Source organism: Anneissia japonica, unplaced genomic scaffold, assembly GCF_011630105.1.
Source record: "Anneissia japonica isolate Jap-2015-1 unplaced genomic scaffold, ASM1163010v1 scaffold724_len3256291_cov202, whole genome shotgun sequence".
In the NCBI taxonomy this organism is placed as follows: Eukaryota; Metazoa; Echinodermata; class Crinoidea; order Comatulida; family Comatulidae; genus Anneissia; species Anneissia japonica.
In genome coordinates, this window is record NW_022744966.1 from 2,886,429 (window position 1) to 2,902,252 (window position 15,824).

General features: G+C 33.2%; 1 protein-coding gene across 1 annotated transcript in view; it reads left to right on the forward strand.

The window, feature by feature from the left end:
• Positions 1-15,824, forward strand: part of LOC117119786 (ADAMTS-like protein 1) — a gene marked incomplete in the record, with an annotated part of 36,381 nt that overhangs the window by 11,500 nt on the left and 9,057 nt on the right. The window contains 6 exon segments of the mRNA XM_033264695.1: positions 295-525; positions 3,232-3,361; positions 3,888-4,135; positions 5,047-5,158; positions 13,457-13,586; positions 14,276-14,477. Coding sequence (XP_033120586.1) covers positions 295-525; positions 3,232-3,361; positions 3,888-4,135; positions 5,047-5,158; positions 13,457-13,586; positions 14,276-14,477 — 1,053 coding nt within the window.

A 15,824-nucleotide genomic window follows, 5' to 3' on the forward strand; every position in this document is an offset into this window, starting at 1 on the left:
CAGGGTCCTCTAGTTACAGGTAGTACAACATTGGTTTTATGCTGTTTCACACTGCACATTTAAAATAGTTTTTTAATAAGTCGTTACAAACTTTTAGAACTTGTCTGATTAGATTGGATTTTTTATGGTTGCTTGGCATTTATAGAAAGGAATATTGTTATTTATGATTTGATTACTATTTATTGTTCACTTTTAAGTGTTTGCTTTAATTAAGTAAAAGAGGTAAAAGGATGCCAAATTGATCGTGCATTCTTTCTGATGAACTGAAATATATAATTTTACTTTTTAAATTAGCCTTGTAGAGACAGCGAAGAGGAGGAAATAACGAGGAACCAGCAATGTGCAGCGTTTAACACAGGATATTTCAGATGGGCAGCTTTACATGTTGCGGACAACCTGGCTAGCTGCTCGCTAACATGTCGAGAACAAATTACCGGAATGATTAGACAAAAAGGACCAAAAGTTCTAGATGGCACGTTATGTGGTCCGAATATGTTGGACATTTGTATTAATGGAAAATGTGAGGTAGGCTATTTTTATTATTGTATATTATAGAAAATTATAATGTAGTGTAGTAAATTTACTATAAATATTGTTGATATTACATGATTTATTGGAAATACTAATTAAATAGTGAAAATTGTAGTTGTTAGATAGTTCAAATCGTTTACAAAATATTAAACTCCCATCAGGAAACGATTTAAGATAGGCCTACTGCCAGCCAAAAACAAAATGATAAAAAAACCAAGAAATTTAAATAAACCTTGACTTGCAAATTGAACATATCATATAATGCACTGAGTCACAGATAAGAAAAAAAAACCAGTTATCTATGATTTAAGACATTTTGCTATGAAAGTCTTTAACTTTGATAGCTGAACTTTAAGAACCATTATCAATTATTATCATTATTATTATCATTATAAGTGTAGGAGCATGTGGCGTAGCGTGTAAGTTGTTGGATTTCTGGTTGTGAGATCGGGAGTTCGAGATCGACGCTCGCCGCACTGCTTGTGTCCTTGGGCAAGACACTTTACTTACGTTTGTCTCTCCTCACCCAGGAGTATAAATGGGAGGGTCATGCTGTTAACCTACTCGTTGGTAATCCTGCTACGACTGTTCCAGTCAAATTAATAACAGCAACTAGATATCAATTGATATCATACAAGAAAAAAAAATCATTATAATTAGGCCTTTATTTTCATTTTCTATTTTTTCACTTATATCATAAATTCTAATATAAGAGCACCATATTACACTTATCCACACAGCAAGTTAATGATCGTAATTACCAATATTGAGCTGCTAAAAAGCTACTAGAAAACTAAAATATTTCCAAGTGTTATTTGTCTTGTTACCCCTTCCAAGAGAAACACAGCATGGTAAATTTTCATCAATCATCAGGCATCTAGGCTGTCCAAACACTCCTGTATTCCTCATGACCCAGTACTAGGTCTTTGCTAACCCCCTGGGTTTCTTGCCTCTGATTTGCAACAGTGGCCAATCTATTACCTATACCTGCCTCTAGGCTACGGGATAATGACTTTATGAGCTTGTCATGCATCCCATGATACTCGGCCTAGGCCGAAGGCGATGCATAGTTGATGCATAGTTTAAGTAGTTTTGGTCACTGCTAGTGAATTCGGTTGACCTTCAAATATGACAAACACTCTTCATATCCGACAATTTCCCTCATCAAGTTTCTACATCTTCATTATTTTCTTTCGATGAAATATATGTTATATAGATATAGAATTAATTTAATATTCTTCGAAATGTAAACTAACCTTTAAAGAAATGGAGTTCTTAAAATTTGAGGGTGAAATAGGAAATATATCACACACATTGTTTTCCATGGCAACAAGCTGATACAACAGGTGATAGGAAGCATAAAATTTTGTGGACCACAAAACATAAAATAACTGACCACACACCAACAGTTCAATTGTTGTTCTTAAAATGTAGAAAGGGCATTGACTTGGCCAAATTCCTGTTTAGATTATGCGAATCTGTTGGATAATTTTACATCATTACTAATAAACCCTGACTTGCTTGTGTTTCTTTGTGTTTTATTAATTCATAAGAGTGTACACAATAACAACCGGCCAACAAATTACAACTATCGAAACAGGTCACGCCTGCAATACAGGAACACAGTAACATAAAATTAAGAATAGAATACATAAACACATGCTTAATTAATTTATTAATTCAAGGAAACTATTAATTCATATTTAGAACTTGAATTTTTGAAATCTGTAATAGGCCCTATTAAAAACATTATTAATTTATCACCCTATCTGGGCAGGAAAAGTGATGAGGGAGGGAAGCTTTTTTTTTAATTTTTTTTATTTTGCTAAAGCCAAATATTACCCTTGGGTTGTTTGCTGGTGCATTGATATTCAAAGTAAAACATGATTTAGATAAAGCAAACAATATTTACTTAACTATTTCATAAAATGAATGAAAAAAATAAATAAAATTTAAAAAAAAAAATTTTTTTTATTTTTTATTTTTTTCAGAAATTTTCCAGTACCATAGAATACCATGGAAGGCATGCGCGTGAGGGTGATAAACTAATACAAAATTTTTTTGGGCCTTAGTTATAAAATGAGAATGCTAAACATGATTATACTTATTGAAATGTAATGGTGTGTGTAATTTTAAAGTAATTTATAAATTAACTTTTATTGAAAGAGTACTGATGTCCCACAATCCACATCTAGATGTGTACCCCCCCTTGAAATGAAAAAGGAAGAGGAAACTTCCATTATAAAGTTACCTTAACCTAAATGTTTAGGTCTTCCAGTTAATTCTGTCCTTCTGTTTGAAGATGTGTTTCCCCTTAAAGCTTACTAATGATATTTATTTATTATTATTCTCTTTCCTTAATGACACATTCAATCTCATAATATCCATGCTCAACATGCCAAAAAAAACAAACATTCTTGAAGTGTATGACTATGACATTCCTTAAAACTCTTGTAACTTCTAAAACTTTATCTGAACTTGAGGGCGCTATAACAAAACTTGTCAACACATTTAGTTGGGGCTTTGATCAATAATATAGCATCCCTTAGTTGAGTCTGAAAAAGTAGACTTAAATTTATCGTCCTTTTGCTTTCTTCAGCATATTTGTATTTTTAAATAATAAATTACCCTTGCTACAAGTACTTGAAATTTTCTTCAATGAGGTTTGTAAGTTTGTTAATGCCTTTTTTGTGTGTTTAGCCGGTAGGCTGTGATGGCCAATTAAAATCAACTGCTAAGCTTGATCGTTGTGGAGTGTGCAATGGTGATGGCCAATCTTGCAAATTAATCAGAGGTGCACCCTTCAAATTAAGGAGTGGTAAAAGTCAAGGTACATTATGATTCATATACCTTGTATTTTCTACTGTAGTTGATTTGAATTAGAACATTTTTTGATGACACTCTTTAGCTTCTGTTTATTCTTCCTCTGTCCATGGAGGTATCTGCTCTGTCACTAGTGTTTTTTTTTTATTGTATATTTTCTTTGTCAAATAATAATAAATGACAATTTTTATATGGTGTAGCGCCAGTGTCAAGCATGAGAGTGGTGCTCAAATAAAAGAGGTTGTGTCACTTGGTGCAATTCAGTCTATGAGTGAAATATGAAAAAACATCTTCAATAATGATATTATGTTTATTTTTATGTTAAATTATTATCTCTTTTAAAACAATTCTATTTACTTTTTTATATTTCAAAATCAAATGAATTACCTTGCTATAATTTTTTTCTCAGGCAAATGTTTTTTGAAATAACAAAAATAAATTTCATATTATAATTTCATAATTAAATAAATTTCTTATTATAATTTCATAAGTAGAGTGTTATTCATTTCATGTGTTTCTTCTTTCTCAAACAGGAACAGATGTTGTGTATACATTTCCCCAAGGATCTACAAATATAATGATTAGATACCGTGGAAGTAACTACATTGGTATTAGAGGAACAACCCTGGGTTCTGAACGGGGTGGACTCAACCAATTCCCTCCTGCTAGTCGAGCAGGCACCTACATAATATCAGGGACAAGAGTGAGATACACAACCGAAAGGAGGGGGAAAAAACAAATCACAATACAGGGTCCACTTCAGTCAGAGATACAGTTAACGGTAAGTTGAATAAGGGAATATATTATCCATGCCAGAATCTGTGGTCAGTCTACATGCCTACCTGTATTTTGTATACCTTCTAATTACACCTCAGTGATATTTTTCTGGGTCACATATAATTGTGTTCCTGCGAACATGTGTTCCAATACCTGCAAGATACCTGAAATACATATTTCAGTGAAATTCATGTGGTCAGTTACAATTAGTCCTAAATATATACAGTATATCAGAGAAAAGCTTTGCTTACTGTGTATGTGCTGAACTGTGCTGTATTCTTCTACTCTAGTTCAATTCCAATCATTGTTCTCCTTGTATTTCTGCTAAAGAGCTAAAATACAAGTTACGATAGAGCACTTTTTTCAGATGAGATGTAGCACTTGGTCTTAAGTCCAATATGGCCCATGTGCACATTAATAAATACAATGCACTTTCCAAAAAGAGTAGAAGATTGTCTCCCGGTGTACTGCCCAATCATCACCAGAAGGACCCCACTGGAAATAAGTTTTCTGACTTTGGGTTATCTATCGTTGGTATGTTTTAAACCAAAATATTCTCATACTCATATCTATGAGTAGTGATGTGTCTGTGGAATATTTGTTGTCTTTACTTGTGAGATGCTAGTGGTCAGTACAGAAGATTTGATATGAGAATGCCCATAAATTGTCTGTGAGATAACTGGTCTTATACCTGTGAGGTCAGGTGTTCCATATTATCTGTGAGGTAACTGGTCTTACACCTGTGAGGTCAGGTGTTCCATAATATTTGTGAGATATCTGCTTATATAACTCTGAGATTCTTTCTCTTATGAAGGTTTATGAGATCATTTTCCCAGGATTTAAATTAAACAAAAATTGTTATGTAAAGTGTAGATCTATTTGAATGTTGACATTAATATTGTACTTTTGTGTTAGGTCATGTATGTCACCCCAGCAACTGAGTTAGAGTACATTTACTACAACTTCACAGCAGGCTATATTTGGAAATGGCTGGGCTGGTCAGATTGCTCAGTATCCTGCAATGGAGGTAAGTCATTTGTAAACAAGTCTGCAAATTCTCATTCCTTTTTCTAATATATGACTAATCATCCATCAATTATATTTTTACCTACAGTATGGCTGTTTAAAACATACTGCCTGTGTGCATTTATTTGATGATTAATCATAGATATTGTTTGTGTTCAGCTAATAAGCTTGAGTAATATCAGTAATTATTTTACTCTGGTATACTGTAGCTTTAAGTTTTTTTAAATTTTTTTTAAAGTTATTTGCTTTAAATTGAAAATTAGAACAACAAAATATATTTCTTACCAGTCTCCAGTTACATAGAAAATTATGTTAATATATTCTTTGTATAGCTTTTTGGATTTTATTACAGGTGGTATAATATTTTTATTCACTACAACTCAACAGTAGTGCAGAAGTACAGTACATGCCCTTAAGCTTCATAATCAAACTTATGCACTTGTCAATTGTAGTCCCAGTCCCCCCAGACCCAGGCCATAGCGGGGCACTAGCCGGGACTGAGCACGGGATGTACACATAGTTGTGTCTCCGTAGTGCCGGGACGTACCTAAAAATTACCTGTCTGTAGATGTAACATGCCTCAGAAGGGCCGAGAATTTTACATGTTTTAGTAGCCGCGGTTTCGGGTTCGTAGGCCTAGGCCTAGTGCTGTCAAACCGGGTCTGGTCCGTAGCTAGCCTACACTAGGCTTAGGCATTCAGTCAGCAACTACAGTGTTTTGGTAATTAAAAAAATGCCTACCGGTACTTTAGGCCTACCATCATATTTTCATTTATTTTTGATAGATCACGGTATAAATTAGGCTACATATTAAAATTTGAACCTCCAACCACACGGCGCCGAGGACCTAGGTGTGTTGCATGAAAATTTGTGAACCACTGCCTGAATTTGACTTAGTTTACGTAAAAAATACACCAGTAGGTACATGAGCCAAGGCAAGGAATTCTGTTTCCAATACATGTTTTTATTTTCTTATTTTGGCCTAATTTTTGTTTTGATATTGAATAATTACATTCTGTCAATCAGTTAAATCAGTCAATTAATTCCTTTTTCTATGATCAAACTGTCAATACACTCCTTTTTTCGCACTTTTCCAAACTTCCATGGAAATCTGCTTAGTGATAGGCATGCGTAGTGCTTCCAGCAAGCTTATCTCCTTGGCCTAGCTCTCACATGCTTCTCCGATTCAGACCTAGGCTAGGCCTACAAGTAGGTCTTATCATCCAATCATTTATTAGCGGGGCATTTTAGCGGGACTATGGCGGTAAGTGGTGGGGACTTAGCCGGGGATGTACGTTAAAACGATGTCCCACATTGCCGGGAGGTGGCCGGGACGTTCACATGCATGTAACCGTTGTGGAAATTACATCCCCGGCTAAGTCCCTGCTAGGCCCGGTTCCGGGTGGGGGTAGGGGGCCGGGACTACAATTGACAAGTGCATTATTTAAGAGCATCTTACTGTTACTTTCCGTTGTGCAGTTAGTAAGTCTCGCTGTTGGATGCAAATGATATAAAAATAATAAACCCTCAAGCTACCAGACTACTCAAGGATAAGCAGTTAATCCATATCTGATCATTTTATTCCTGTTTTATTACGCTTAAAGCAATTGAAAATTAGACGCCGAAGTTGTCAGGGTAAACACTGTTGATGTTTTAATTCAATCATACAGCATTTTGACAAATTGAATCGCAGGGTATTCCTTTGCCTGGTGTATGCTCCAGTTCCCCCGGCCTTGACACATTTCCCTTGAGAATGCAGATGCTTTAAAATTTTTTTTTTATATCAAGGGTAGTTTCCAATTTCTGATCGCTTAATTGGAAACATGTCTAAGCCATATGGTCGGCTTGTGCTTGCAATCTGTTCCATTTGGAATGGTTAGGGAATCATTTGTATGTACTTGACTATGTATCTATTAATATTGACTGAAATAGAGATTATATTATTGAGATTGGCTGATTTTTGGAAGGTCTACATTTTTCTGAAACAAAATACATTTAAATTAGTAAATAAATTAATACTAATAATATAAATGTGCTTTACAAACTTAATTAATAGAGTCTGATAATAATTTTTTTTTTTTTATTAGGCCCTATAAAAAATATTATTAGTTTATCACCCTATCTGGGCAGGAAAAGTGATAAGGGAGGGAGGTTTTTTTTTTTTATTTTTTATTTTGCTAAAGCCAAATGTCACCCTTGGGTTGTTTGCTGGTGCATTGATATTCAAAGTAAAACATGATTTAGATAATGCAAACAATATCTACTAACTATTTAATAAAATAAATTTAAAAAAAAAATTTTTTTTAAACAAATTTTCTTTTTTTCCAGTACCATAAAAGACATGCGCGCGAGGGTGATAAACTAATAATTTTTTTTATTGGGCCTTATTAGGGTAAAGTTTGCTTTTTGCATATCCAGCTTTTAGAGAAATAACCCCAGGCCATTTAAATACAGTTGTTGTGTGTGAAAACAGAATCCATTTGTCATCTTCATGATGCTGCTGTTTTAATAACAGGAAAACAGTATTGAGGATCTTCACAATACACTGAGATAGATGTGTTGTGCTGGGAGAGATTTGGAAATATATTCCCATTGCTGATGGATAACCTTTTTGAATGGTAGTTCAAAATAACATAATAAATCTCTTCCATTCACTGTAAAATTCAGTGCCAAATGTAAATCCATTCTTTGATATTACAATCAGAAATTACTTAAATGAAATTGCATGTGCCGTTTGGAGACCTACCATGCTTTATCGACTCAGTGGACTAAAGGTGAAAACTGATTCTTTTTGCCACCCATGATCATAGCTACAACTGTTGATGTTGAGAGATCTAGTTTTTCTACTTTGATTTAATCTACATGTGCTTAGTATAATATCTAAAATAGAATAACATTTCAAGACAGTGACTAAAAATATAACTGAATTTCTACTTTGATTTAAGCTGCATGGTCAGTTAGATAAGAAAGATAAACATAGTGGCATGGTGGCTAAGAATGACAGTGAAATTCACTGTACAGTCTGCCGCTTCATCTTTACTACAGATTTGGTTGTTATCCTAGAATCTGGATTCTAATTTATGAAGGCTAACTCAGACTAAAACAAATATGTATTAGTATGTCACACAAACTGATACATATAGGTCTGTAGCTATCACTCCATCCAAAACTGAAAAGCAAAGTAAGTAATTGCTCAGATGGAAGACAAGTTTGTGATGATGATGATGACACAAACAATCAGAACATGTTTCTAATAATGTATACCTAATGTCTACTAAGTACATTTTCCCAATTAGTAACAGATCTTTGATGATTGAAAAAATGCTAATAGAAAGAAATCTTGCTTTTTGCTGTGTATTCTGTAAAAGATTTCATTTATTTTATATTTATCCTTTAGAATCAAAAAGAATTCATATTCCTTTTTTTTTAAATAAAACATTTATGAAAATGTTAGATGTGATTTTGTTTGAGAAGAGAAACTAATAGATGCAATTTTAACCTGGTTACCATAGCATCATATACCAGTACGTGATTGGGTGCTTAAATCTAAACTTTTCTTGGAATGATCCATTTATTATTCAGGGGTGTGATGAAAAGATAAAATCCCAACAATGGTTATTCATGCATAGATTAATTGTCTTTTTTGTTATCGGAGTATCATCCCTGTCAACCTATAACAATAAGCTTGAGAAATAAGGTATTGAAAATATGTAATATCGAAACCAATGTCATGAAAATGATTTAAAAAAACCTTTTTTTAAAATCAATATCTCCAAGATATTGTTTGCTATTAATGAGGGGTGCTTACATACATAAATTTAGAAATCCCTCTGGCCCCATGTTTAGCCAAGTATGTTGTCTGGTAGTCTGTACCTCGGCACAAATACACCTTGTCTAGCTCAGCAAGAGAGAACTTTATAATCATCTTTACCAGAAACAGAGATTTTAAAAAATATTTAAACCTGAAAGTAGATATATCTTGAGTTAGTGATGAACATGTGGTATGCTTTGGTGCTGTTTTTTGTGGCACCGGTGTTTACAAGAACCATTGTGGAACCATCAATAGGAAAGTGGGTAGCAACAAAAGAGCTTGGTAAGGCAACAAATTCATATTATGTTCTTTGGAACATTAGTCTTATTTTGTATTAGCATATAATTTACATACTCATTGTATGCTATGAATAATACCATGATGTATTTAGATAATAGAAAGTTTTCTTGGTAGTTTTGTAATTACGTTTTGAAGCTGGTGGAGGCCAACTAGAAGAGGGTTTGTTACCATATTTGTTTGGGCAACTTTTTGGAGGGATTTAGGATTATTTGCTTTATTTAATTCAATTCATTGTATAACTGTATTTAAAAATCAAAAACAAAAAAAAACAACATTATATACATACATATACATAAAATATTAGATACTGTACTTCCATTTGGATTAAAATTGTTTAAAAAGCTTAGAAGCCACACAATACAAAATACATACAATACATATTACTGAAAGTTAAATAATAATAATACTTTCCAACTCCCTGATTTTTTTTGTTAAATTTATTGACAATTAACAATTTATTATTATTATTTATTATATATTTATTAACAATTATTTGTATATAATAATAATGTTTCCTTAATGAATATTATATTATATTATTATTGTTATTATTATTATTTATTATTATTATTATTATTATTATTATTATTGTTATTATTATTATTATTATAGCCATTTGACAACTTCAACTTTGTTTCCAAGGTTGTACAGATCTAAAGCCTTTCATCAGAGGCATATGGTCCTCGGTAGAAGTTAATGACAAATCTACCCAGCTTGACAGCAACACGATCACGACATGTGCTTAGCACATTACATCTTAACCTTAAATTATTAAATATTTCATTGTATTGATTATTTTTATTTATTTATTTATTCAGGTATAAACACCAAACTAAACAGCAGGCAATGGCTGAATACGTTTGGTTACAATACTCAAATATTCAGTGGCGGATTCAAAGGGGCCAGCCAGCCCAGGTCCATTCTAATTTTTTTCAAAATTATAAAAAAAATAGAGAAAGAAAGAACATAAGTCTTGCCATCTAGAAGTGCCATAATAAAAAAATTTGTTACCTCATCCTCAACCATGCTGGGGCTGAATGGTCCAAACTTCTCTCTGGGTCCCCTCTAATTTGAATTCCTGGATCCGCTATTGGTATTATCATTATTGTTGTTATCAATAATTTATTAAGATTGAAATGCCTCTAAATAGGCAACTAAAGTTTTGCACTCTAAAAATATTGGATTTGTATAACACTAGATTGTTATCTTTGTACTGTATTATTATTGCCAAATATGATTATATAATATACAGATACAAATAATATTAAACCTTGTAGAAAATAATATAGTATTGTTGTTATAGGCATAGGCCTACTACAATAATTCTATACCATCTTTGATGGGAATAGGATAATGTACCTCATTATTTTTTTAATGCTATAATAGGCATCATGCTTTGGTGCCTGCTATGTTGATTGAAATAGACATCTAATACAAGATCTTGTTTCTTGGAAATATATTTGAATGCATATGTTACCCTGGATACATGGTCCAAGGTAACATATATGAATATTTATTTTCTGTGTAAAATTTGTATGTGCTAACTGCTAGCATGTAATTAAAGTCATTTGTTAATTTGGTGTCAACATGATTTTCAGAACTAATCCGGAAGTAAGAAGTCATATGAATTATCCAATCAGCCAATATGCTCCATTTTATTTGCAGAACCTTTTATGACTAACAATGATTAAAGAAATTTATACTGCTGCAACTAATCTAAAATGCTAATTAGTGAAAAATATGTCTGTTTTGTCCACTAAAACTAGATGATAAATAGGCCTAAATAAAGCAAACAGGACATAAGCACCAATGGGTTTGTAATGCCATAACCTGCTCTGAAATTATTGTATGTTCATATGTCATTGTATGTATGGAAATTTGAAAATAAAACATTAGCCTGCTCTTTGTAGGCATCTGTGTGTAAAGTTTCAGTTCCTTCGGTTTCAGAGCAAAAGAGGTATCAATTTTAGTTTATTTGAGAGCTCTTGATAGAATCCATCATTTCTAAAGTTCACACAAGAGTACAGGAGGTCCAAGTTTCTTTGACTTATTGCAGTATGCTTTTATTTATGAATGGCTGTGAAGGAAGTTCTTTGATTTTCAGTCAGAAGTACATGGCCAATTGGGCATCAAGTTCACACACTATTATCTATAATTCTTGATTTCTCAGAAGAGGTCTTAACAAGATCCTTCATTGAGTGGCAGTTGAAAATCATTCTCATAGAGTCATCATACACATTAAAAAAAATAACTGTTTTTATATTTTAGTTGTATATGCATTTTTTCTATATATATGGACAATAATAATGATACTGAATATAAAATAATAATTTTCAAAAACACCACAACAGATTGTATCTTAATTCAGTATTTTATGGCTTTAACGGCCCCCAACAAGACATGTTTCAGCAGTGCTACTACCATCGTTAGTTATCGTATTGCAAGCAGGCAATCTTTAGTATAAGGGATTAAAAAATTCAATGTTTTGCATGCTAAAAAGTTGTGGAATGAACCGTAACAATACTACAAAACATAATATAAATAAAGATGAGGTAAAATAATATTTATAATTAAGATTTATTAAATTTTATTTTTAAAGTTTTTTTAGGTATTATATCTTTAATAATAATATAATTATTTAATAATTATAATTATAATGGTTTTTGTGCATAATGTTCTAAACATTTGATTAAAAACATATAACACCCGATATATACTGTAGCTTGTTTGTATGTCCATCATTTATTTTATATAAGCGCATTTTAGCTTTGGGATGTTTTATTTATTTTTTTCTAAAAATGTGATGAATGAAAAGAAAGTACTTGCTCTAGGGAAAATCTTAAACCAAGATCTTTGATTGACAAGTTTCTTGTGAGCAAGGTATGCATTGCATGGTATGTGGCAATTAGCATGTGTTAACACATACAAAAAACTAAATTTATGCAAACACCAACTTTCATTGGTAATTGTTATGGTCTTAATCCTGTTAACTAAAGAAGGTAATGATTTATTATGTAGCTATACAAATTCTGCTTTATCCCCCAAAATCCACTTATTAATCAAATTATCCGTTGTTGCCATGTTTAGTTAACTGATGCAGAGCAATTTTCCACCTTGATAACTTTACAATGTTTGCATTTCTCCCATAACAAAAAAAATTGAAAGATGATGAAAGTGTACATTTTACGACCATGTTAGCTAGAGTGGGTGAAGGGGCAGTACCAGTATTATAGATAAAAATTAACAGCTGCCCCAGTCCCTTCTGAATTTTGGGAAACTTACCACCAGAGAAAAAGAACAAAGCAGAGATAGTCCTGCGATTTGTATGCTTGCTATCCATGCATGAAATTGTTTGCTTCTAACCATAAAATGACTGAATGCTGAAGCAAAAACCTCCCACAAAGAAAATTAAGAACATTAAACGTGCTTCTCAAAGTCAACCTTTGTGGAATACAACCTCGTTTTGTAAAAGATATCTTTGAAGATTTGTTACTTGTGTCTTGAACTTTAAACTGAAATTCCAGATTCATGTTTACATTTTGACCAGTGAATGTATTAAAAATAAGATATCCACTGTATTAGACTGAGAGTGACCAATCACAGAATGGAATGATGAGGATATTTACATTGTTCATGGCATTGAAGAATGAAATCTGACTTGAATTGTGTGAATGACACTTTTAAACCAGGAAACTTATGAAGTCTCCCTAGAGATATAATATTAAAGTTTCAACATCATAAATCAAAAGCTAAAAGAGATCTCAACAAATGTGGTTACAATATAATGGTTGAAGAAATATTTGGTATGAAAATGTCTTGAATCGGATCATTGTCTCCATTTTTAACTGCCAAACAGTATTATTCCTTGTTAAGCTTCATTGGTTGTTCAAATTACTGGTAATTATTTGTGGAATAGTTGAATAGAAATTGATGGTTATGCAGATGTTTTTCAGGTGAACAGGAAGATGGGGAAGGGGGTCTTGGTGAAAAAAAAGGCAAAAAAAAAACCTATGATGTCAAGTTCCCAGACAGACCTGAGAGGCTCCAATGCTGAGCAAAAATATTTGATTTAATCTTTCCTCTGAACTAATTATTACATTCTTCAAACTGAAGAACCCCTCTTTATATTTCCAACATTGTAGTGAATAACATAAAATATATTTGATGATTTTTCTCCTGTTTTTTTAGGCAAGAAGTCAACAATAATCAGCTGTGTTAGTGTGGAGACAGGAGAAGTGTTAGAGGACAGCTTCTGTGATCAAAGTAAGCGACCATCGGAACATGTTGAATCCTGCAATAATCATGTGTGCCCACCAAGGTAAGATCATGTAGAGAAGGAAGATTATGAAAAGCAGTAATAAAAGAGGAAGAAGAAGGTGTAAGACACTGTAACTTACCATGTAATGGTCTAAATTTACTACATACCTAAATCAAATTTTGATTCTTTATTTACAGTACTTAAATTACGTTTCATAATATGCATTATACAATTTTAATGCTGTCTCAATATTGTTTTGTGTCATGAAACATATAGGAGTGATGTTTTGCCCTACCAAGTGATACAACATATATTAGATGATACATAATTGATGATTCATAAGGTGGAGCCATTAAACAATTATTTGATAAGGAATTAGACATTTGAAGGTTTCATTACATTTAAAACATGCTCATGATTGTTTGAACAGGAATTATGGAAGATTGAGTATGACAGACTTGGTGGCAAAGGTAGACAAAATGGAGAATACAAGGTTGCAAAGGAATAAATATATACTGTCAGGTTTTGAAGAGAAGAGCAAATTTTAACGAGCATAAAAGATGGCATTCTGGGTAATAATGCCAATGTCATGGAAAATGAAAACAAAAAACAAGCCTCAAGAGTAGGGTGATGAAACAATAGTGTTCATCTTCTTCCCCATAGTAATTTATATATTATCCATAATTGCAAAAAGCAGTTATTTTAATGGGCCAAGACCTAACCCTCTCTGTATCACCTTTGATTTCCAGGTGGCATGCAAATCCATGGACTGATTGCTCAACCAGCTGTGGCCAAGGTGTTCAGCAGCGTATTGTCACCTGTGCCCAGGATTTTCCAAATGGCAGAACTGTCTCAAAGGTGTTCCAGGCATGCCAGGGACCCAGACCTCCATCACAGAGGATATGTAACCTACAACCTTGTCCCCACTGGTTGACAGGAAACTGGTCTGAGGTAAGGATAACATTCAATTAAATCTCATGTTCCGTCCAGATTACCTAATTTTCTTTGACAAAAAACTGTTGTATGCCCATATAATATCAATCAATCAATGGATTTATAAAGCGCATAATACAGCAGTCTCTATGCGCCAATAAAAGAAAGACCAATGAAAGTGAAGCATGCAGTGGGTGCGAGACCAGGTGCCGTTAGGGAAGAGTCGGTGTGCTGTTCTTCCACACTTTGAGCCAAAATAGCCGAGCGGTTAAGGCAAGGGCACAGGTCCGCGGCCGGCTCGCTTCTATAGTTCTGGTGGTGGAACAAGTCTTCTGGGATAAGGACTATAAACCGTAGGTCCAGTGTACACAAAAGACATGAAGTGACCCTCAGGGGAGGAGAAAATTATTGAAAAGTGCAACATATAGTCCCGAGCGCATAGAGACCTCGTTTATATCCATCTATTATTATTATTATTTGAGGGTTAGCCGACCAACCCCGCGGAAACATAATTCACAGGATCACCGTGCCAACCCATTCCCTGACAACACCTGGAAACGACCCACTCATGTAATGTCATCATCACTATATTTAGGCATGTCATATATTTTAGTCAAATAAAATGTAATAATCTGGACGCAGAGTTTTACAGTTATTTATTTGCTGTGTAAAGGTTTCTTGATTGGTTAATTATTTATTTGCTGTGTAAAGGTGTCTTGATTAGTTATTTATTTGCTGTGTAAAGGTTTCTTGATTGGTTAATACCATTAAACATTCTTATATTAAATCCAATGTCCCTAACCCTCTAAGATGTTTGCTAGAAAACAACTAAGAGAATATTCTTAGTTTGGTCTAATGCAAATTTCCATTAGTAATTATTATTATTAGAAATAACTGTGCACATTTATATTGGTCTTCTGAAAGTGACATTAGGGCATTAGGCATGAATTTAGTTATAGTATAGGAAATTATGGCATTCTTTCAACCAACTGCTTCAAATTTTCATTCCAACTGCTGATTGCATTGCTTCCTTGTCCTTGGGAAGGTAATTCAACAGAAGGACGAACATCTCCGCTCTTGAACATAGCGTGTGTGTACAGTCCTTTGATCTTTACTGTGGCATCGACAACCCGATACTAGTTGCGAGTACAGACGTCAATTATTAGTCTATGCGTGCCATTCGGGTACTTCACAATGTCTGTTACATCTGATTTTTTTTTACCGCAAGCTTGTTAAATGCTTCTATAAACTGCAATTTGATTTGTGAAAATTGACCAAGAAAATGAAAAGTTATAGCAATTTAAAATTTACGAATTTTATAAAATTTCATGTTCTTATGTAACATTAATCTGTCATTTTGACAAC